The 24,758-nt window shown below is 45.7% G+C and overlaps 1 protein-coding gene across 7 annotated transcripts in view; it reads left to right on the plus strand.

The window, feature by feature from the left end:
• RXRA (retinoid X receptor alpha) overlaps positions 1-20,254 on the plus strand; it is a 128,291-nt gene extending 108,037 nt beyond the window's left edge. For 6 of the 7 annotated variants that reach the window (XM_079961360.1, XM_079961361.1, XM_079961363.1 and 3 more), the window contains 6 exons: positions 1,696-1,865; positions 4,455-4,584; positions 9,157-9,289; positions 10,269-10,360; positions 12,622-12,727; positions 14,136-20,254. In XM_079961360.1, the coding sequence (XP_079817486.1) occupies positions 1,696-1,865; positions 4,455-4,584; positions 9,157-9,289; positions 10,269-10,360; positions 12,622-12,727; positions 14,136-14,283 (779 nt within the window). In that variant the 3' untranslated portion in view covers positions 14,284-20,254. The remainder of the gene's footprint in view (positions 1-1,695; positions 1,866-4,454; positions 4,585-9,156; positions 9,290-10,268; positions 10,361-12,621; positions 12,728-14,135) is intronic. The other variant, XR_013834680.1, reaches the window with a different exon arrangement.
• Positions 20,255-24,758: the final 4,504 nt, after the last annotated feature.

Consider the following 24,758-nt stretch of genomic DNA (forward strand, 5'->3'; position numbering starts at 1 on the left):
TTTCTTTTGTAACTCTGAAGGGTCAATGCTGTTCCTCCACACCTCCCCACTTTCCAGGTTTTGCACGCAGCATTTGAAGAAAAAAGAAGCAGATTGCTTACTTATTTCCTAAAATTTATACTTCTTTGATTGCAGCAGCAGCAACAACAACCCTCAACATGGTTCACAAGAAGAATAAAACAATCAAATGATTAGTGGGGGAGAGAATTGAATAGTTTTTTTTAAAAAAACTAGCAATAGACTAAAACACAGCCATATATCTGGACGCACCTGTCTAAATCAGAATGTTTTTAGCAGGTGCTGGAAAGAATCCAGTGAAGGCACCTGCCTGAGGTCAAGAATCAGGGAGTTTCAAAGTGCATTGGTGCTGCCACACTAAAATATCAAGTTCTTAAAGATGCAGAATGTGTATTCTGCAGTGCCTGTTAGTGCAAGTTCCACCAGTTGCATTGTTCCAGTCTGGTGTCCTAAGACCTATCTAAAATTTTATTTATTTACTGAATTTATAACCCACCTTTTCGTCCAAGGAGCTCCAGGGTGGTGCACCTGGTTCTTCCCCTTTCCTCAGTTAATCCTCACAACAACCCTGTGAGGTAGGAGAGGCGGAGAGGCAGTAAATGGCCCAACGTCACACAGTGAGTATTTTGGCCAAGCGGGGATTTGAACCCTGGTCTCTCCCAGGTCCTAGCCTGACACTGTAACCACTGTACCACCCTGGTTCTCCAGTTTGCATATGGTAGAAAGGAAGAATCATATATTGATAAAATGCATATGGTGTTAAGCAAGCGGGCAAATATTGGCATAATTTCCTTTGAAGGTCTGGGGGCATGGAAGGGACTACCTAGAGTGGGTTTCCCCAGTGTGGTGCCTTCAATATACAGTTGGGACCTCAACCCCCATCACCCTTCACATGTTGAGCATGAGGGGAGTCCAACAACATATGAAAGGCATCACGTTGGAGAAAATTTTCCTAGAGCTTAGGCCTCATGGTCTTAACAAGCTGGAGGACTTCCCGAACCCATCTCACTTCTGTCAGCGATTGTGCTGCAATTGGTGCAGAATTCTCCAGTGCAATTGCTAGTAGCAATTGCTGACAGGAGTGAGACCCTGTCAGCATATAACACCTGTTTTCAGAGATCTGCACTGGTTGTCGATTTGCTACTGGGCCAACTTCAAGGTGTTACTTTTAGTAGATGAAGTCCGTGGCAACTTGGGATCAGTATAACTGCAAGATCGCAGAACTGGCACTGTTACAGGTTTCAAATGAGACCCATTCCACATTTGTAATAACTCCATATTTTAGTGTGGCGGCAGTTATACTCTGGAACTCCCTGCCTCTTGACTCCACCAGCCAGGCAATCTTTGTTGTATTCAGGGCCTGCTAAAAACATTTTCTTTTAGGCAAGCCTACCTAGATAATTGGAAAATTGATGCCAGTTTTAATCTGTTCTTAGTTTATTGTTGTTTTAATTCTTCAAAAGTCTTAAAATGCCATAGTGGTTGACAGTTTTATTGTTTTGTAAACCGCTTTGAGGGATTTTTGATATTTTTTTTAAGTGCATAAATTTTATGACATGAATAAATAATAAAGGAACGAACAAATGCTTTTCTTGCTGGACTCCACCCACTGATCCATTTTCCTCCATATTTTTTCCTTCTTTTCTGCCTTTGTTGGCTCCAACCCCCTCCCCGCAGCTGTCCAAGAGGAGAGGCAGCGTGGGAAGGACCGCAATGAGAATGAGGTTGAATCCACGAGCAGCGCTAATGAGGACATGCCTGTGGAGAAGATTCTAGAAGCCGAACTTGCCGTTGAGCCAAAGACAGAGACATACATTGAGGCGAACATGGGCTTGAACCCCAATTCGGTAAGGAAAAGCACACCCCCATTGCTCTTTCCTTCTAGGCAAACTTTTTAAAAATGCAGTTAAGTCACCTTAAATCTGGTGTGGGGAATCTTTGGCCCTCCAGATGCTCATAGAATTGTAGAGTTGGCATGGACCCAAAGGGTCATGTATTCCAACCCCACTGCAATGGACCAATCACTGTTGATCTACAGCTCCCATCAGGCCCCAGCAAGCATGGCTGATGGCTAGGGATGGTGGGAGTTGTGCTTCTGGAATATCTGGAGGGCCACAAATGCTCCGACAGATACCAAGACTAGAAGATGGTTCCACCAGCATCCGTTGGTCATGATATATACAAAGCCAGACTAAGAACATAAGCAGAGACTGCTGGATCAGGCAAAAGGGGGCCCATCTAGTCCAGCATCTTGTTCGCGCAGTGGCCAGCCAGATGCCTGTGGGAAACCAGCAAGCAGGATTTGAGTGCAAGAACAGCTCTTCCCCCTCCTATAGTTTCTATCAACTGGTATTCAGAAACATTGCTACCGTGGAGGCAGAGCACAGCCAACATGGCCAGAAGCCATTGAGAACCCTACCAGCCTCTATGGTCACCAGACACCTCAAACATCCCATTTGCAGCCCTTGTGAACCTTGATGAGTTGGGGTTCCTAATCCCCTGGAAAGTCTCTGAATGAAAAGAGAGCCCACACAGTTCATGTTTCCTTGAAAGGAGATGAGGAAAGCCGGTCTTTGGTTACCCCCAGCACCTGGGAGGCAGCAGTTATCAAGATTAAAAATACTTAGGGGAGGGGATGTAATGATCATCACTGCAAGCTTGTGGAGAGGGGTCTGGGGAGGCAAAATAAATAGCTGCTTCTGGTCCCAGCCTGCTTTTAGCAAATTGAATATGGCTTCCTGCATAATTCAGCATGTGTGGTCACAGTCTACGAAGATGCAGGCAGCATCTGTAAGTGGAGGTAGGAGACTCCTTGAAAGGTACCTAGAAGCGCCTCCTGTTGCAGATCAGTGCTTGTGCGCGAGGAAGATCAAATGCCTGGGTGGGGGAGAAATATCCCTTCCTTCCACCACCACCACCAGGATTACCACAACTGGGGGGGGGGGAATAGGGAGGGTTTTGAGGAGCAAAGAATGGAACACATGAATATAGTTATATGACATATGTTACCTAACAACCCCCACCAGCTCCCAAAACAGGTATCAGGTTGTCCATTGATATGAATGATTCTTCCAGCTTACCAGTGCCAGGATGCTGGTGTTTTTTGAACGGCCGCTGACAAATATTTAATTATCACTTTGCTTTTATTGTCTTTATTTTATTTATTGCACTTACATCCCAACTTTTTCCACAAGGAGCTCAAGGTGAGATGTACACATTTCTCCCCATTTAATCCCCACAACAGCCCTATGAGGTGGGTTAGGCTGAGAGGCAGCAGCTGCCCCCGAGGTCACACGCTGTGAGCTTCACCGCCAAAGGGGGGTTTGAACTTCACCAAGCTATCAAATGTCCAGCATATAATGTCCCCGGGGGCAGTACAAAACAAACTGTTTTGTACTGTTTGTTTTTAATCCACTACAGATGGTCATTTCCAGGAAAGAAATAGATATAGTCCAAGCCACAATGTTTAGGACAGCCATTTTCATTTTGCATTGGAAAGTTTAAGAGGGAGAAAACTGATTTATTTATTTTTTATGTAAGGTGGAAAAGTGGGGATATGGAGTGTCCTTGAACTTCTTGAAGGTCTTTGCCCACCTTCGCATCTGACCACAGTGCAGGTCATGCAAACCTCTCCATTCAGTTTGTGTCGCCTGTTGCTTGTGGGCCTCCCTGGACACCCTGCCCCCGTCCTCACCAGGAGATCCCGAGCCTTGGATTCCTTTGGTTTATACATAGCCCCAGATGGGATCCTGGCTACTGAAAGATGATTCTTGTAACAGAAACCACCCCACCCCCCCTTTGGCAGGCATTTGCAAAGGAGAGTTTTGGGTCACTGCATTCCTTCTGGGTGTGGCCCCAGAGTTCCTTTTCCAGAGGGATCATTTGCCAGGGGTGTCCTTTCACCTTGTCTGCATCATTCCCGCTTCATGGAAGGGGGTGGGGAGGAGAAAGGCTGTAGCCAAGTGGCAGAGCACTTGCTTGGCATGCAGAAGGCCCCTATTTCAATCTCTGGCATCTCCAGGTAGGGCTGGAAGGAAAAACCCTGTACTTTAAACCCTGGAGAGCTTCTGCCAGTTAACAATACTGAGCTAGACGGTTTGGGGTTTCAGGCAGGCCCAGTCCTGATTGAAGATGCCAGGGACTGAACCTAGGAACATAAGAAGCTTCCAAATAATAAAATGGTCCATCTAGCAGAGTGTTGCCAACACTGACTGGCAGCAGCTGTCTAGGATATCAACCAAGGGAGCTCTTGAGAGTTTCTGATAGGGAAATATTCCTTGCCCTAATCAGAGATGCCAGCAGGTATCAAGCTTGACACTTTCTGCACCCAAGGCAGATGCTCTAACCACTGAGCTGCAGCCCTTACCACAGTCTGCCCTTCTTTTCCATTCCTTTGTCCCATTCTTGATGCCTCACAACTTCTCTGTTCTTTGCAGCCCAATGACCCGGTCACCAACATCTGCCAAGCGGCAGACAAGCAACTTTTTACATTGGTGGAATGGGCCAAAAGGATCCCACACTTCTCAGAACTGCCGCTAGATGACCAAGTGATCTTGCTCAGGGCTGGTGAGTACAAGGCACCCTCGATGGGGAGGGGGTGGTGCAGAAGGAGCAGGGCAACCTATTGCTTTAAATAAATGGTTCTGAAAGTGGGCAATAGAGCCCCCTCGTGGGATGCTAAGAGGCAAGTGGGTGGCAGGGGTGTGGGGTGTTGTGATGATTTAAGACCCCCGCTAATTGACTTTCAACCATGTGGAAGAATTGAAGCCTGTTTCAGATTATGTAAAGAAATACTACAGGTGTTATGACTTCGTGAGCAGGATTTGAATTATGAGCAATAGAAGGAATTAGAGATTATTGTATTGTTGGTATAAGAGAGAGAATATAGGGTGCAGCAAGGGGGAGAAATTTTAAAAAGCACCATGGAAAACGGGGTGGGAATTCAACAAAAGAAAAGAAAAAAATATTATGCATCGGAGTGCATGTGTGATTTTTTTTTGGAAATTTAATAAAATGTAACTGTTTTAAAAATGACTTTCAACCAGATATTGGGGAGGTGGTATCCCATTATCAGTATCAGGCCCACCTTTCACATTAAGACTTTACCACCAATGGTGAAGGAGTTACTAAATGTGGCATCTAAGACTTTTGCTAAATGACTGTCAGACTTTGAAAAGCTGGTACCACTGGATCAAGTCAGTCAGTTTCGTTGCATTCATTCAGCTAAATAGTTTTAACTGGATTTTGAACAAATTTGCAACTGGTTAATACTGTTTTGAATTTTGTTGTGTTATAATCCTGCAAACTGCTCTTCTGAATAATGCTTTTTGCAGGGTAAAGTTTTTGCAGGGAAATGAGTTTCTGGATCCAAGGTACCAGTGGCCTGAAAAAGTTTGGGAACCACTGCTCTAAAGCCACCAGTGTTGTGTCTTGCAGGTCATTTGTAAGATTCATGGTGCATTTTCTGCCTTTGTTTTCTAATAAAATTCCATCCTGCCTGCAGCTCAAGTACCTCAAGGTGGCTAATGCATCAACATGTTTGCTTCCTTATTGCCCCATCCTTCAGCAAAAGGTGCCAGGGTGGATTACAGCATTTAAAACAATATAAAAAAAAATACAGAAAAAATTATTTATAAAAGTTAAAGAAAGGCTCCAGCAGATTGAGCAGACGAGACCAATAGTGAGTCCAACAGTCAAGAAGGTGGTTTCTGCATGTGCTCTAGAGCAGTGTTTCCCAACCTTTGGTCTCTAGCTGTTTTTGGACTACACTTCCCATCATCCCTAACCACTGGTCTTGCTCGCTAAGTATGATGGGAGTTGTAGTCCAAAAACAGCTGGAGACCCAAGGTTGGGAAACACTGCTAGAGGGAAGTGAGTGGCAGATGGGGCTTCCCAACCTGGGAAGGGAGCCCATGTAGGAGAGAAGGAAAACTCTGATCCTAAACCTCCACTGCCTTGTGGAGCACTTTCAGGAAATGTAAACCCCTACACAAGTCTGGAGTGGAGTCCCTAAGGCGGTTGTATTGCACCTTGTACGCCTCCTTCTGGCAACTCCTGCAGCCAAGTTGGTGCCAAATTTATTGCTCTGCTTTCCTTTGAACCACATCCGTGAGAGTGGGGTCATGTCATGTGGGCAGCCCAGGACCTCCATACACACTGCCCAGGCTTGTGCCCCAGAGAGGCCACTTTGGTGCTGCTAATGCAGCAGTTTGGCTTCACCCCTGGAGGCACACTCCCTTGTCTCTTGACCTAACCCTACCATGCTGACATCTCATAAAATATCAGCAGTATGTATGCAATGAAACACTATTTAAAAACATTACTAATAAAATATTATTAGGACTGGCTAATCAGGCTCCTGGCCAAGAATCCCGGGAACTGTAGTTTGTGAAGGTTGCTGAGTTGTTAAAAGACCCCCTTCACTTCCCAGAGCTACAGTTCCCAGAGTTCCCTGCAAAGAGGGATGGGTTGTTAAGCCGCTCTGGGAATTGTAGCTCCAGGAAGAAGAACAGGGACAAACTGCATCTCCCAGAATTATTTCGGGGGGAAGCCATGACTGTTTGAAGCAGTATCATAATGCTTTAAAAGATATCAATATCTAAAATATATTTAAAAGAATCAGTTGTAGAGGGCCAACTAGTCTAACCCCCTGCATCGCAGGATTTACAGCTAAAGAATTTCTGAGAGATTGCCAGCATGTGCTTTGAAAAGTGTCCCAATTACCCTTGGAGCACCATTCCATCTGTTTGGGTCTACTCTCAGGAGGGCTAACGTTGCATATGATCCCGTGTTGTGTAACATGCATCTCTATACAGCGGATGCTCAGGTTGTGAATGTGATCTGTGCGGGATGCACGTTTGCAACCCCCAGCGTCCACAACCCGCAGCGGCGCATCTGCACACGCACAGGTTGCGATTCAGCGCTTCTGCACATGCGCAAAGCACGATTTAGCGCTTCTGTGCATGCGCAACCGCCGAAACCCGGAAGGAACCCGGGTGAAAAAACGCAACCTGAAGTGTCTGTAACCCGAGGTATGACTGTATACACAGAGCAGCAGGACAAACACAGTTCAGGGAGTTCGGCCTATTTAGCGTGGGGAAGAGGAGAATGAGAGGAGATATGATAGCCGTCTTCAAATATCTAAAAGGCTGTCACATGGAAAACGGAGCAAGCTTGTTTTCAGCTGCTCCAAAGGGCAGAACTCGAACCAATGGATTCAAATTGCAAGAAAGGAGATTCCGACTAAACATCAGGAAGAACTTTCTGACAGTAAGAGCTGTTAGACTCTGGAATGGACTCCCTTGGAAGGTGGTGGGCTGTCCTTCATTGGTGGTTTTTAAGCAGAGTCTGGGTGGTCATCTGCCCTGAATGCTTTAGTTGAAATTCTTGCATTGCAGGGAAATGGACTACATGACCCTTGGGATCATTTCCAACCCTATGAGTCTGATTTTTCCTGGTCCAGAATCCCTTGCAACACAGAGACTCCCTAACCTTTAGTGGCCACCCAGCTTGTCGAGAAGGGAAGCATTTCATTACGGACTTGCTTGATCACCAGAGGGGGAGTGGGGGTGGTGTACCACTGGAGGCAAAATGCTGACTTGGCGAGCTGGCGTGAGCTTGTCCGTTGCACCCAAGTGGAACCTGCCAGTGTCTTTATCAGGAAAGGCCTCAGCTGACCCCCTCAAAGTCTTTCAAACAAATGGCTTTATGTATTATTGAGTGGCCTGCGGAGAGCACCTGCCCATGAAATATTGAAGTGTTAAAACCTAGCTAAAAGAGGTGGCTGGTGTCACGTGTGCCTCTAGCACGAACGGAATTCAGTATGGCTCATGGCTTCAGGGGGCACCCCCTGTGATAGCTGCATGGAGGGCAAAGCCCTGATCTAGGCCCCATTCATGCCATACATTTGAAGCACTAAGATACATGTAATTTGCAACTTACGCTCATTTAACTTGTGTGCATTCAGCTTTACTCACCTGGCAAAAAATTAAAAAGTAATAATAATAGAAAAGGGGCACCCGATGTGTTTTGATTACACAGTGGAACCTCGGGTTGTGGATGTAATCCGTGATGGAGGCACGTCCACAACCCACAGCGTTCGCATCCTGAAGCGCCACATCTGCGCAGGTGCAATTTGGCGCTTCTGCACATGCGCAAAACATGATTTAGTGCTTCTGCGCATGCGCGAGTGGCGAAACCCGGAAGTAACCTGTTCCAGTACTTCTGGGTTTCTCACGGTCCGCAACCTGAAAACACGTAACCTGAAGCGTCCGCAACATGAGGTATGACTGTATGTGATTTTGGTGTTACATGCCTGTTCCACTTCCAACAGGTGGATAGGGCTCTGTTAATAACTCTCATTACTCTTAAGAAACTGCAGCTTCCAGAAATTTTAGGGGGAAGCCATTTAAAGTAGTATCAAAGTTCTTTAAATGTATGGTATTGATGTAGCCTTAAAAGCACAATGGGACAATAACTAGTGAGGTTTTGAGAAATAATTATTCTTCCCGGTCAGCATCTATTTGTTTTCCAGAAATCAGTAGGATAGCATTAATTCATCCATAAGACTCAAGAGAAGTTTTGCTAAAAATTTTATTGTTTTAAATTCTCCTGTAAAACCATCTCATCCTGGAGCCATATTGCAGGTGTTGGGAATCTTTTACCCTTCAGATATCTCAATGCCCATCATCATCCCTGGTCACGCTTGCTAGGCCTAATGGGATTTGTAGTTCAGCAAAAGTTCCACACACCTGTCGCATTTAATGTTAGTCATAGTCAGAGCAGTTCCACTGAAATTAATGGACAAGGCTATCTTGGGCCCATGGATTTCAGTGGTCTGCTCTGATTAGAACTAACGCCTCATAGTTTTTAAGTTGTCTGGTGGACTCTCCTTCTTCAGAGGTCTTTAAGCAGAGGTTGGATGGCCACCTGTTAGGGATTCTTTATTTGGGATTCCTGCACTACAGCAGGTTGGACCCTTGGGGATCCCTTCCAACTCTGCAACTCTGTTATTCTAAGCATCACCACTTTACTCAGATTGTTTCTCTAAAAAGGGGCCGAAAGGTTTTTGGACAAAGTTTTATCTCGTGATTTGTTCTAGTAGACTTCACAGCCCCCTCTCCATTTATTTCACTGCAGGCTGGAATGAGTTGCTCATTGCCTCCTTCTCACACCGGTCCATAGCTGTGAAAGATGGGATCCTCCTTGCCACAGGACTCCACGTCCATCGGAACAGTGCTCACAGTGCAGGCGTGGGTGCCATCTTTGACAGGTGAGAGAAAACTGTTTGGAGATCAGGAAGGGTGAGGATTCGGGGCCATGGGGGGTGGAGAAGGTGAATAAGGGATTGCAGCTTCAGTTTTGATTACTTCACTCTTCTTCTTTTCTCTGCCCACCCTCAAATTGAACCAATTGCTCTTCAAACCAAAACCAAGCTAGGGTTTCTGGCTTGTATCCAGATTAGTGTTAAGTCCTGTGTTCTGTTAGAGCAAGGATTTCTGCTAGTGCAATAGAAATTCTAAGTCTGTTCTGGGGTTCTCCCAACCTTCCAGAGCAGAACTGGGTGAGGGGAGGTGCATGCAGGGAGAGGAGTGGGAGGGAAAGTTCTGTTGTGCAGGTGCCAATCTTAACTGAACAAGGTTGTTGGGTGATGTGCTGTGTTTAAGACGAATATTATTTTAAGAAAAATTGTATGCCACTTCCTCAACAGGAAGCCTCTAAGCAGTTTGCAAAAGGACAGAATTTGAAGGATTTGTAAACCACTACCATTTGAAAATATTATACAAAGAAAGGAAACCTTGAGTCCGTCTTTAAAACTAGCATGAACAATAGCCAACAATGTAACCCTGAAGATGCCTGGCTGACTGGGGAAAATAAAGGAGGCACCTGAAAGAACATATTGTTGGCCCCATCCTAATTTCCAAGGGGAACATTTTCCAAAGTGACACCACACTGAAAGCTCTGCCTTGAGTGCTCACTGAATTTGGGGTGTGTGGCACCCATAAGAGGGTCTCCTGCTTGATGACCTAAGTGTTTGAGCAGGTTGATCTGAATAAACAGCAGGCTTGAAAATAAAAGCGTTTCAAGTCATGCCATTGACCGCTGAAAGGGAGAATCTGAAGAGACTAGTCAAAGGAAGGCTGAGCTAGACTTGGCTTAAAATGCCAAAATTTCAAGGGGGTTGCTGAAAGCAAATAGATGAACACATGCTCAGAAGTGACTGTATTATTATTATTATTTATTATTTGCAGAGTATTGACAGAACTCGTATCAAAAATGAGAGATATGCAGATGGATAAAACAGAACTGGGGTGTCTCCGAGCCATTGTCCTCTTCAACCCTGGTAGGTTCGGTTGTCCTTGCAGGATAGGGGACCCCTTTTCAATTGAGGTTTCCACTCTGAGTTAGAGGGAGGCTTCGTTTTCATGGGCCACAGGCCGCCCGACTTATCTCAGGGTTGAGGGGTGGGGGAATCCAGAGCAGGGCCTCTGAAGCCAGATCTAAGTGAACAGACTAGCTCCTAGGAGAGAGCAAGAAGGAATACCCTGGGACCAGGTGCCACAAACCATTGGGGATGCTGACCCCCAAGAAGGGGTGATGGCTCAAGCAAGGAGAGTCAGCACGGTGTAGTGGTTAGAGTATTGGACTAGATCCTGGGAGACCAGGGTTTGAATCCCCACTCAGCCATGAAGCTTCCTGGGTGACCTTGGGCCAGTCATGCACTCTCAGCCTACCCTAAATCATAGGGTTGTTGTGTGGATAACGTGGGGAGGAGGAGAACTATGTATGCCACCTTGGGCTTCTTAGAGGAAAGATGGGATATAAATGTAATAACATTACCAAAAAATTAAAAAGGAGTAGCTAGCTATTCCTGGTTCCTCAGGCAGAGGCCACGGTCATGGTCATCACCTCGGAAGGAGACGAAAGGGTGAGTTGAGGGCTACGGATAGTGTTCCTGGAGCTGGGCCAAATATCCAGGTTGCCATAGCAAGGTTCCAGAGCAAGCAGCTGAGTTTTACAGCAGGGTGAGGTGGTTGTTGATTGGCGGGGGGAATCCACCTGCTGAGTGCTTCCCTGACCAGCGAAATCCTTTGCAATCATGGGGGTTTCCAGCTGTGCAGATCTCTCCTCTGGGCTCTCCTGAGCCCCCAAGGAATCTGTGGACCAGCCATGAGAGTTCTGGTATCAGAAGTCTCCCCTCAGGGCTCCAGGAACAGGGAGGCTGCTCTGGAGGGGAACCAAATCTGAGTTTAAGAATGCTGATTTGGTTCCTCTCTTGACTGCAGTCTGGACACACTGCTTGCTCACTCCTCAGGAAAGGCACTTGAATAAAGGAGAGACAAGATATATTGGTAACACTTTATTGAGGGGGAAACCAGGGTTTCTTTCCAGCACATCTCAGGTGGGCACCATTGCCATTATAAGAGAGCAAAGGAGGCATTCCTGGTGAGTTCCGTCACCTCTTTTTCTGGAAAAACAGCTCTGTGGAAAACTAACAAAAAGTACTGTATCATTTCAGGAGAAAGGAACAGAGAGGTTTTGTCTTTCTTAGTTCAGTCCTTGTACCTGACAGGGAGATGTTCAACCAAACATACAGAGGAAAAACTCCCTCAGAACTACGCAGGCAATCAGGGTACACTGTGCCCAGCCTGGTTGCTAAGCAACACCGCCTCCCATCCCCAGTGGCTATGATAATTATGATTATAATTTTTATAATTTGAATACTGCCCGTCATCTAAAGACCACAGGGCGGTTCACAACATATCTGATTTTAACATGAGCAAAGTTAAGGCTTCAGTTGCAAACTGAATGATCCCTGCTGTTGCACTTCCATCAGTGCAGAGCAGGCCAAGTAAAGAAATGTTGACTTGCCGAGGGAAAAATGTTGGTGTTACGACCATCTTTGGAATGTCACCAACATGTTGCTCCTCAGGCCCTCTTAAGCCTCCTGTGGCAAAATAGGTCAGTATGATTGGCTGTTAACAGTAGGTTGGTGGTTCAAGCCCACCCAGGGGTTGCTGTGATCAGGATTCCTGCAGGGGGTTGGATTAGATGATCTTTAGGGGTCCCTCCTGACTCCATGATTCTTTGATTCCTGTGAGGGATTTAGGCTCAGTGGGGCACTTCCTTTCAAGACCAGAACACTCACTGGGTTAATCAGACTCCCAAACCTGTATGTATTCATAGTAATTAGATTTGTTATGATATCCTCTGAGTGGAGCGGTGCTGCAGGAAATATGCTTTAGGAATAACTTAATCCTCTCAAGCCTGTTTCTGCTTTCCTCCTCCCACTCCCCCTACACAACCTCGAGTTTCAGATTACGACTCTGTCCCTGAAATGGATGGTATATCTACTTTCCAAAGCCTGTTAAGAACCGAGTTGGTCTTCAGAGCTGAATTCACCTGCTGATTACAAAAAGAAAGTGTCTCCCTTAAAACATGTCCTCAGGAAAGCCTTTCCCCAGCTTTAAAATATCCCCTCACTCCTTGAGATGTGCATGCCTCCAGTCCTCAAGATATGCCTTTCCTCAGCTTTAAATTGTGTGTTCTTCTAGTCCTCTGCCTTTGCCCAGATTTCAAGGCCTTTCATCTGTCCCACTGCAGACTCAAAAGGGCTTTCCAATCCTGCTGAAGTTGAGGCCCTGCGTGAGAAAGTGTATGCGTCACTTGAGGCCTACTGTAAACAGAAATACCCTGACCAGCCCGGGAGGTGAGTCTTTGAATCTGTGCCTGTCTGAAATCCTGAAGAGCAGTTGTCACTCAGTGTGGACAATAGATGGACCCCTGATATGATTCCGTATAAGGCAGATCCGTAGGTTCCTATTTAATTCAGTCTGTTCTTCACAATCATGAGGGCTAGTACCTTAGTTTATGTTCAAGGGAAGGGTGATAGCTCAATGAGAAGAAAACATGCTTTGCATTTGGATAGTTTCAGGTTCAGTCATTTCCAGGTAGGGTTGTGAAAGACTCCCTGCCTGAAACCCTGGAGATCCACTGCTGCAAGTCAGTGTGGACAATATTGAGCTAGATGGGTCAGCATAAGACACATTCCTCTGGCACAGCAGTAGACATGTGGTCCTAGGCAGCTTTCCTCTTCCAAACTGAAATCCACCTCCCATCCCTGGGCTTCTTTTATCCCTGCTGTCCTCCGAGTCAGCTCTTTCATGGTTAAAATGCTCCTTGAACATCCATCATCTGGTTTAGTTTAAAAGCGAAACTTTCTAGGTTTTCCTCTGGGGGAGGAAGAGAGTGGCAGGGTTTGATTTGTATTTTCCTGGCTTCCATCTCGGAGGCCTACTTTGCCAACTCAGCATTCGGAGGGGAGGGGGCGGGGGGGCGGAATGCAAGCACAAATTCAGGCCTCCCCTCCACTGTTTTCTCTCTCCCCCCCCCATTAGTGACTTTGGTTCTGACACACATTGGAAGCCCCAGATTTTGCAAGCGGGGGCTACCAATGGAAAAGAAGTGGGGGGGGGGGCTCCCATAAATATTTGTTATGTGGAGCTGGTGGTCACAAGTTCAATCCCTTAAGTCAGAATGACATCCCCTCCAACATTTTTCTGATGAAAATAGGGAAGTCCTATTCCATAAAAATAATAATGTTATTTTTTATACCCCACCCATCTGACTGGATTGCCCCAGCCACTTTGGGTAGCTTCCAACACATATAAAAGCATAATAAAACATTAAGCATTAAAATAAACTTCCAGGTGTCTTCTAAAGGTTGCATAGTTACTTACCTCCTTGACATGCGGACCGCATAACCCCATGTCCTCCAAGATTTCTCCAATGAAAATAGGAGTGCCCTAAGGAAAAAGTGGACGTTCCGGAATCAAACCGGGATGTCTTCTGTAAATCCAGGACTGTCCCTGGGAAACAGGGGCACTTGGAGGGTCTGGAACCATAAGAACTAGAATTTACTTTATTTTCAGGGGAAGTGGCTGTAGCTCAGGGGTAGAGAATCTGCTTCGCATGCAGAAGATCCCAGCTGGGAAGACCCTGGGCCAGAAGCCCTTGAGAGCCACTGCCAGGCAGTGTCAACATTCACATGGCTGTGTTGCTGTGATTGCCTCTTCCCATGCCCTTAATTGCCATCTGTCTTTCTATTACGTTTCTAGGTTCGCCAAGCTTTTGCTCCGCCTCCCTGCCCTCCGGTCCATTGGCCTCAAATGCCTGGAGCACCTCTTCTTCTTCAAGCTAATAGGGGACACTCCCATCGACACCTTCCTGATGGAGATGCTGGAGGCTCCCCACCAAATGACTTAAGAAGGCAGACGGGGTTGGTCCCATTTCTTCTCCTGCCCGGCGGGCTCGCCGATGCCACCACCACCACGCCTCCCCTTCTACTGCCAACGTGTGCCCCCGTTTCTCCCTGGCATGTGCGAGAGGCAGCCTACCATCTTCCTTCTGTGACACCGTTGACTCAGCCCTTCAGCCGTTTCTCACGCTCTCTCTGTGCATCTCGGGGATCTGACAATAGCCGTTTGCTGTCCCTCTCACAGGTGCAGAGGGGAAAATGGCTGTTGTTGTTTATTTTGAATGTGCGAAAACGCACCCCGCCCCCACCGCTGTTCACTTTCCTCCTCCACCACCACCACTGTTTCCACAGGCCTAGGTGGATTTCATAGCAAGCTGTAAATCTGAGCCCACCCCCTGCCTCGCACAAACTTATCTGCCTCACGTGTGTGGTTTTGGTTGTCAGCTCCCCCAACACACAAACACACACACACTTGTTGCCGTGTGTGTGAATTTAATTTGCTTCGTTGCAGACGGACATTTTGGAGAATGGAAGCCTTTGCAGGGATTGGAGTCCCTTCCAACCCCACGAATCCTATTATTTGTTGTTTTACCTGCCTCCAAGCTGCAACGAAAAAAAGCAAAAAATTGCTCTCTTAGCATCTCAAAAGGGAAATGGGGTCCAGGTTTTCTAGCACTGGGCTGGGTGGGCTTTGCACCAGTGACTCAGGTGGGAAGACATGGTCTAAGAATTAAGGAACAGGGTGCCCACCTTGTGCATGTGCTCAGCCCAGCGGTTTGTAAGCAGCACCAGAACCAAGGTCACAAGTACTTTCACATAAAACCCCACTTCTCATCACCACACCTTTCCGGTGTCCTAATTCAGAAGGGGTGATACTTTCAGTTCTTAAGACCTCCAGGTGTCAAAAACTCTTGTCAGTTTGCTGCAAATTTGGTGGATATATTTTTTTTTAAGAGAGCAAGTTTCTAGTCCTTACAGTTTCAAATCCAGTTGCCTGTCTGCGGATCCTGAGCTACCTTTTGCCTGACCTTGTTCTGAAGCCATCTGTAAATTGTGTGGGAAGGGTTATGGATTTGGGCTGTACAGCACAGGTCACTCTTGTTCTGCGCATGGCGTGTGTGTGTGTGTGGCCATTTTCTTTGCTTTTCGTCCAAAGATGACTTTCTCTTGGTAACTGAGTGAGCCGCTCAAACTGCAAAACCAGCCGAAATGCACAAAGGCTGCTTTAAAGCTGTGGCAGTCAATGCTGCAAGTCCTCTAAGCACTTTCCCCTTGTCTGTTTTCAGTGGGATTCCCCCACCCAATTCCCTTAAAAAACAACACACACCTCTGTTAATATCAGCACTCTCTGTTGCCGCTTTTTAAAACTGGCCTTGAAAACCCTGGCAGGCAGGCAGGCAGACACCGAACCCTAGGTGGGCAGTTTTAATAACAACACCAAGTCCTTAGGGTTTCAAACACCTGCTTGGAATTGTGTCTCAGGGAACGGGATGCTGGACTAGATTTCCAGCAATTTTGTAGGGGGAAGTGGCAATTACTAGCAAGTTTGGTCCAGGCCAAGAGTGAAGTGTGTAGATGGCTCAGACCCAGGAGGTTCCCTGAGATGCTTATTTGCATATATATACGCCTTGCATGTTCTATAAATATTCTTCAACACTCAGCAGGCCCTGTTGCCAGTTTAAGCTGGCCCTTAAATAGATGCCTTCTGATATCACTGCATCCTGATTATTCTTTTCCTCTTCTTCACCAAATCCTTTCTCATTCTCTTTCCCTGCTTTCCTTTACGCCCTTGGCACCCATTTCCCCATCCATCCTTCCACGCTCCCAAGAGTCTGCCCTAGGATTTCAGGTGACATATTTGTAAAACCACCACTCCCCCCCCCCCCGCCGAAAAATGTGGCTGATTGCAGCAGGCAAGATGGGAGGGGAGAGGATCCTTGGAAATGCCACCCAACCAATTTCCCCTCTGGAAACCCTTTGCCAACAAAACACTCATTCCAGAGGGTATCAAATAGAAAAAAGATGTGTTCCTTGGAACACAACATCATTCAGTTCCCTTGAGGTCTTGGTAGCTGACTGCCTTCCTTTCCTGCTCTGTCTTGAGAGCTCAGTCATTGAGCCAGAGCAACATCCTTTATCACCTGCCCTCTGCTTTGCGGCAGCTGAATTTCAGGGTCTGAAGAATCCAATGTCCAAACTCTTTGAGAGCAAAATAAGAAAAAGAGGGCCACTTTATTTGGAGTTCTAAGCCTTCAACATACATTTGAGTTTTATTTTGGCTCAGGGTATTTGTGAGAATCTTTCCACTGCATCCGGTTTGGTCTTTGCTATTCACTGGAGTGTATTAGGGTCTGCCTTCCCTGATCCAGCTCTGTTTGTGAGTACCAATGGTGAATATTGTGCCAGAATGATGTGGATTCGTGCATACCCTTCCAGTTTTAAAAGCACTGGGATCCATAGGGCAGTTTCTGATTCTTCAAGCAATCTGCACCAGAAGGCCACTTGCATCTTACAGTTTGGGGCCACCACCTGCATTTTCAATCATGGCAGAGGTCATGCCCAAAGCCCTGCAGAGGTTGACCCCTGCAGCCTTGAATCAATGGACTTTAGTGTGCTTGTTCACACATTACCTGCATTCAGCATACAAGCTGTATGAGTGTCCCTGTGTGAAAGAGTGCGTAGTTTGTTGGTCTGTTCAGCTCAACTGCTGCATAAACATACTGTACACTCACTGAACTCTGCATGTGAATAATGTTACCAGTATATTGCTCTATGCAGAGCCATATCCAGCCAGTGAGATCTATCAGCACCAGGGTTTCTGCTCAGGTAACAAGACTTCACCCCCACTCTCCCCAGATGCGCTTCAGGAGGTAGGGGGGACCCCCTAAAACAGATTTAGTGGCACAAAGGGGGGAGGAGAGTGGGAAAAGCCCCATTACACGGGTGAAAATTCTTGACCAATGGGACAGGTTACTCGGAGCAACTTTGGAAACAGCCCAGAGATTGTGCACTTGTAGAACATTATGTGCAGACATCCCTGATGACTCCTTTGTTTGCATTTGCCTTCACTGTTTGGGGCTTTTATGAGGTTCTCCTAGCATAATAACAGGACCCTACAGGTGACCCACCTTTCTCACCTGTGTCATTTCGTATTTAGCTGGGGATTTTGCCACATGTCAAAGTCATCTGTAAGGAGTCAGAAATCATTGCCAGTGAGGTAATGCTTGGTTTCTAAAGGAAAATGTTATAATGGAAGATAATAATAAAGAGCCTTTGGAGACATTAATCAGATGGCATCCACTGATGCCCAGGTCAACACTGTACTTTTCACTCCCAGCTGAATGGGGAGGGGTGAGGTTCACTTATCCAGAAGCATCCATCTTTAAAGTAGACCGTGCCTTCCTTGAAGGGATGGGCTACTGGTGTGAAGTAGATGGTTCCAAGCATCAGAGGGAACGGTTTCATTAAGCATCACTGTGTCCCATAGACTTCTGGAGTATCAGACTTGCAGAAGACGGCCAGGGGTCGTCTTCTCTAGCTAAGTTCTACCCAGCATAGGCCCATTATTTTCAGTGGGTCAGCCCTGAGTTGGCCTCTGATTGCATACATCCCTGCCCTCCTAGAGCAGTGGTTCCTAAACTTGGGGGGGGGGGTGTCTGCCCCCTGGATTCCATTAACTCATCCCCAGTGAGTAAAGCATTATTCAGAATAGCGGTTTGCACAACTCACTAAGTCAGGTAATAAAAGACTAAAATTCAAAACAACAGCAATTGGTTGCAGATTTATTAAATATATATGCAAAAGTGAATATATGCTCTGATCTAATTTGGCATCTCAATTACACACACACCCAGCAAAGAATATTGCATGAGAAATATTTTCTACACATTCTTACTAATGAAAACTTTAAGGGTGAAGGAGATATATACCATAAAATATTTATATATAACGACTTACCAAACATGCACAAACCTTCACCTGCTACAGGTAACTGATTTATAAGTAAAGAAATAGCTATTGCCAATAACTGTGACAACTCAGAATCATAGATACAAACAAAACACGACCAAAGGAAATAGCTTTGAAAGCTATAAGAGCAGAAAGTTTTAAATGCGAAGTGAAGAAGGGGTTTCATGCCCTTGGCTCTTAGCATCCTAGGGAATCTCACAGCAAACGAGGGTGGGGTCAATACCACCCACGTTTGGAACTGCTGATCCAGAGCATGTGAAAAAAAGCAAAGTCTTCTACACGTTTCTTCTGACACAAAACTCCATGCTGTGAAAGGTAGTGGATCTCCCCTTCATTGGAGATTTTTAAACAAGAGGTTGGATGGCCACCTGTCTGGGGTTATTTAAGATGGGGTTTCCTGCATAATAGGGGGTTGAAGCAGTTGACTCTTGGGCAGGCTTCCTCAGCCTCGGCCTGCCAGATGTTTTTGGCCTACAACTCCCACAATCCCTAGCAAGCAGGACCAGTGGTCAGGGATGCTGGAAATTGTAGTCTCAAAACATCTGTAGGGCCAAGGTTGAGGAAGCCTGCTCTTTGCAAATTCTGTGTAACCTGTTATGGGATATACTCCTGCTTAATAAAGCCCCTTTCCTCATTCCGTCTGCTGGGATCCTTCACTTTGCAGTTCCGGGGGGAGCCCAAAGTCGCCCTGAACTTATTCTGGTATAGCCACAAACAGAGGGTCTAATATTTCCCTCTGGCTGTGTTCGGTCAGGGCACCTGAGGACACCCCATTTCCCCAGGACTGGGGGAAAGGCTGGTGACGTCCCCACGTCTAGAACAAGATTGCATGAATCCTTTTTTTTTTTTTAAGTTGATACATGTGTGTGTTTATGCACGTGTGTTGTGTAGATATATACACTGTATAAATACCCCCCATTCAAATATACATATGTTATACCCACTTCTTAGTGTTACCAATGTGTCCTCAGATCTATCTCTCTTTTTTTAATGAAACTTTATTGTATTTTCTTCAAGTTTTTAAAGAAAATTTGCTTTGTGGGAGCAAGTGGGATTTTACGTGGGAACCTCCCATCCTTCCCTGCCCCGTTCCTGCTGCCACACAACTTGGTGGTCACTAATACTGGATCTTTGAAAAGGGAAGAAAAACATTGCATCTATTTTAAGATGTTTTTAAAAAAAAAAATGAGGGGGGAGGTCACTAGGGGAGGTCAGCAGCAGCAGCAGCAGCAGGTGTGTTGAACAATAGCTCAATAAGTTCCCATCAGTTAGGGACAATGATGCCTTCGCTAAGGAGTGCATAACTTTTTTTTTTTAAAAAAAGAAAAGTTTAGAAAGGATTACAGGGAAAAAAACAAAAACATGAAAACGTTGAAAAAGAGTGAGAGAAGGTGAGCGGAATATCTAAAGCGTCAATAAAGCTAAATATCTATTTTTGTACAGATGTAACTTTATCCCTTGCATATTCCTAGATTATTTGGGGGATTTGTTTTCTTTTTCTGGGGAGCGGGGTGGGGCGGGTGGGGAGGCGGTGTGTATTTCTCTCTCGCTCTGCTTTTATAGAATTTGCTCTACGCCTCTTGATTGAACCAGCCACCAACACAGCCCTGTATGGAGGAAAGAGAAAGGGCCTTGTTGAAATGGGCTCCGTCCAAAATCTCTTCTCCCTCCCACGCCCAATTTGGAACAAGTGAATTTTGATATAAGAAAAAGTCTCTAACCCTCCCTGCACCTTGCTACTCTGGGGGGGCGGGCGGGCGGGGGGAAGCAAAATACAAAACATGGCCTTTCGTTGCAACCCCTCCAACCCTCTCCCCACCCTCTCCCCACTCCAAAAGCATTATCCTGCAGGTCTGCTCTACTGTGAAATCACTACCGTGTATTATTGTTCACTAAAAAAATAAAATGAATTTTTAAAAAAATCTGCTGGAAATGCCAGTATTTTGAACAAATGTATTAGAAATGTTTAAGAAAAAGTAAAAGAAAATATATGACCATTTAAAAATATAATACTGTTCTCTTTCTCTTTATTCTGCAGTGGGTATTTGTGTAGTCCCTTTGCTGCAATACCTTCCACTGTAGTTTGCCTTTTGGCTCCTGGGCTTCTCCGAGTGCATTTCAGTGCCATTTCAGAATGACATTCCATTGAAGAATAGCTCTGGTTCCTGTGTTGGACTAGATGATCCTTGGGGCATAGCTGTCAACGTTTCCCTTTTCTTGCGAGGAATCCTATTCAGAATAAGGGAATTTCCCTTAAAAAAAGGCAGACGTTGACAGCTATGCCTTGGGGTCTTTGCCAGCTCTACAGTTCTATGTATCCAAGTCTAAGAGCATTGGAGTTTCCTGTGCAATGTTCCCACCTGGTTTGGCTCCTGGGCTGCTCAGATCACATTTCAGTTACATTTTATTGCCTTTATAGCTCACATTTTTCTCCAAGGAGCTCCACCTCCCAATTTAATCCCCACAACAACCCTGAGAGGTAGGTTAAGCAGAGAGAAACATTGGTTATCTCCCAAGGTCATGCAGTGAGCTTCAGGGCCATGTGTGTGGGGTGGGATTTGAACCCTGGTCTCTCCCAGGTCCTAATCTGGCACTCTAACCACTGTGCCACACTATTTCCTGGCAAGGCACAACAGAGGACCAGTGACATGCTTTGTGGCTGGGGCAGAAAATGCAGCAGGGTGAAAGTTCAGAAGTCCTGTGAAGAAGCTGAGTGCCCTCTCTGTCTGTGGCACAGTGACCATCCTGGAACTGTCTCCTAGTTCTTTTGGCATGCTGAGGATAGGACAGAATGTTATTTTAATTTCATCTCCTCTTCTGGTGTCAGGTTTTTGTGTTCCCCAAGCAAGAACATTGCGACACCACGGGCGGGATGGTGGTAAGAAATGCTGTTGCCAAGAGTGATGCCATGTATTGCAAACTGAAGCAGGGAAAACTTCTCTGCACATTTTTTCATGAACAACACGTTTAAAATGAAGGAACAAACAAACAAACAAAAACCCTGCTACTAGTTATAAGCAGTAGACAAATGAAACAGACAATAATGTGTAGCATTTATAGAGGAAGTCTTCGTCCCTGTCTCTTAACACTACAACTCATGAGCGTACAATGAAATTGACAGATAAAAGAAAGCCATTCACACAGCAAATAGTTTATTAATAGCCCAGAGGAGACAAGAGATGAAATATGATAGCCATCTTCAAATATCTAAAGTGCTGTCACATGGAAGATGGAGCAAGCTTCTTTTCTCCTGCTCCATAGGCTAGGAACCAAACCAATGGCATATAATAATAATAATAATAATAATAATAATAATAATAATAATAATAATAATTTGTTTATACTCTGCCCATCTGGCTGGGTTGCCCCAGCTACTCTGGGCGGCTTCCAACATGCATAAAAATAAAATATCAAACATTAAGTTACAAGAAAGGAAATTCCAACTACCGGTAAATCAGGAAGAACTTTCTGATGCTAAGAGCTGACAGTGGAAAGATTTTTTTAAAAAAATCCTTCCAGTAGCACCTTAAGAGACCAACTAAGTTAGTTCTTGGTATGAGCTTTCGTGTGCATGCACACTTCTTCAGATACACTGAAAGAGAAGTCACCAGACCCTTATATATACAGTGGTACCTCAGGTTAAGAACTTAATTAGTTCCAGAGGTCCTTTCTTAACCTGAAACTGTTCTTAACCTGAGGTACCACTTTAGCTAATTGGGCCTCCCATTGCCACCGCGCCACCACCGCGCAATTTCTGTACTGATCCTGAAGCAAAGTTCTTAACCCGAGATACTATTTCTGGGTTGGCAGAGTCTGTAACCTGAAGTGTCTGTAACCCGAGGTACCACTGTAGTGAGAGGGTGGGTAGGGGTACTACTCAGAAAGGTGGTGGGAATGGGTGGTTGGCTGATAGGTGTGGTAAACCTGTTGATGATCAATTGGTAAGAACAATTGCAGTTGTTAACAGTCATCAACAGGTTTACCACACCTATCAGCCAATCACCCATTCCCACCATCCTTCTGAGTAGTACCCCTACTCACCCTCTCACTATATATAAGGGTCTGGTGACTTCTGTTTCAGTGTATCTGAAGACATGTGCATGCACACGAAAGCTCATACCAAGAACTAACTTAGTTGGTCTCTAAGGTGCTACTGGAAGGAATTTTTTTATTTTTTATTTTTTAGTATTTTATTCTTTGTTTCAACTATGGCAGACCAACACGGCTACCTCCCTGTAACTAGAACAGTGGAAAGATGATAGACTCTCCTTCCTTGGAGGTTTTAAAGCAAAGCTTGGATGACCAACTGTAATGCATGCATGATATAGTTGAGATTCCGGCATTGCAGGGGGTTGGACTAGATGACCCTCCAAGGTCCTTTCCAATGATTCTATGACCCATCTAGTCCAGCATTCTCTTCTCATAGTAGCTAACTGGATACCCATTATGGTAAGCGGGATTAGGGCACAAGAAGAGGGCATGCTGAATTTTTCATTTTTTGAATTCCCAAAGTGATGGGTGTTAAAAGGTTGAAGCTTAACTTGGAAAATCAAAAGATATTTTGATTAAATTAATATAATTAGTTTTTCCTTGGTAAATAGGTACATAAAAGATATTGACTTCTTAACATTTTTTGTGGAAATTCCAATAATTTTAGTCTTATTAATATTTTTTGTCTAGAAAGAAATGCATGGAAAATTGCATAAAAAATTAAACTACAAAACTTAACAAGCTTTTTAACACCCTCAGTTGCAAGTGTAAACCATTTTCTCTGCTTTGAATTTGGTTGCCCTGCCATAGCTGTCAACTTACAGATTTGAAAATAAGGGACCAGCAGCCTTGAAAATAAGGGATCAGCAGCCAAAATAAGGGATTTTAGTCAACCAGCTGAAATACAAAGTTAAAAGGGACCAGATAATTTGGGAGAGTAGCGCCGGTTTTTAGCCCTTCGCTTCCAGAGGTTGCTGCTCAGACACCAGCTGATGAAACACTGCAATTAAATAACTACAAGCAGCAACCACTTTTCACGCAAAACTAAGTCCAAGCTACAAAGATGCTGCTGCAGTTCTGTATCTTTTCTCTCGTGCTCCATCTGCAGCTCTCAGTTCCATCAGGCGGGGCGGGAGGAAGAGGGGGGGGGGAATAGCGCCCGAAGTAAACCCACAGATCAGACCATCTATGCTAGTTTACCACTACAAATCTATGGGAGAAGCGCTTGCGGTCCTTCCTCCGCTTTCCCCCTCTATGGTTAGCCCTTGGAACACCTGCCCGCGCCTCCACCTCCTCCTCCTCTCTCTGAACTGCTTTCTCTATGGTTGCCCTCGCTCTCCTCTCAAGGATCCTCAGCAATTCCTAGGCCGCGCCAGGCTGCCCATCTTATCCGGGTCCTTCGGCGGCGCAGCCGCAGTAAGACCTAGCAGGAGTGGCAGCGGCGGCGACAGGCAGAGGGGAGGCCCCAGGCAGAGACACTCAGTTCGGCGGCCGCGAGGAGGATGGCAGCAGAAGGGCCCAAGGCTCCCGCCAGTCCTGGCAGGGAGGGGCTCCCGGGGGCCGAGGCTGGTGAGAGGGGGCGGGCCGGGCAGCCAAGCAACACAGTTGGAGCCTCTCTCCTCTCTGGCCGGCAGGGAGGGAGGGAGAGGAGCTCCTGGGAAATTTAAGGGACATCATCAATAAGGGACAGCAGCAGGACACGACACTGGGATAAGGGAGTTTCCCACCAAATAAGGGACGGTTGACAGCTATGTGCCCTGCAGATGCTGGTTGCAAAAAAGGAAACTCCCATTAACTCCAGGTGCCCTAAGGATATGAAGATCTCAGTGAAGGAACTTTCATTCATTAAAGTCAGAGAGAAAAGACCTGGTTCTGTTTGACCATCAGATTGACTTGAGCATAGCAGGCGAGTCAAAAAGCAAAAGTGGCAAGAAGATAAGAGAAAGCTTGCTGAATATAAGCAGAGAAGAAAACAGGATGCTTCAATAGCACCGTATGAAATAGTTTTCTCTGCTGATGAAAATGAAGAACAAATAGCTCAAATGCCCAAGATGAAAATGATGGAAGTTATGAACCAACATTAAGAAAACCAAGTATGTCTTCCACTTCTAATAAAAATACAGAGTGCAACTCATTAGAAATACATAATGTCGCTATGCACTGCACCAGATATAATATTGGATGGGTTGTACACATGGGAGAAACCTGAGGGCTACATCAGAGACCAAGAAGCAAGTCTCTAAACTTAATTTCAGTAGGGTTCTGCAATTAGGCAGGAAGAACCAGCGACACAAATATAAGATGGGGAACACCTGACTTGTCAGTAGTACACGTGAAAGGGATCAAGGCATCTTAGACCACAAGCTTCACGTGAGTCAACAGTGTGATGCAGCAAAAAAAGAGTTAGTGCTATTCTAGGCTGCATCAACAGAAGTTTAGTGCCCCCCCCCCGAGTCCACCCCACCCCACCCCAAAGAGAAGTCATAGTACCACTCTATTCTGCCTCTAGACGGTGGAGTTACAC

Source organism: Podarcis cretensis (assembly GCF_951804945.1).
Source record: "Podarcis cretensis genome assembly, chromosome: Z".
NCBI classification, from domain to species: Eukaryota; Metazoa; Chordata; class Lepidosauria; order Squamata; family Lacertidae; genus Podarcis; species Podarcis cretensis.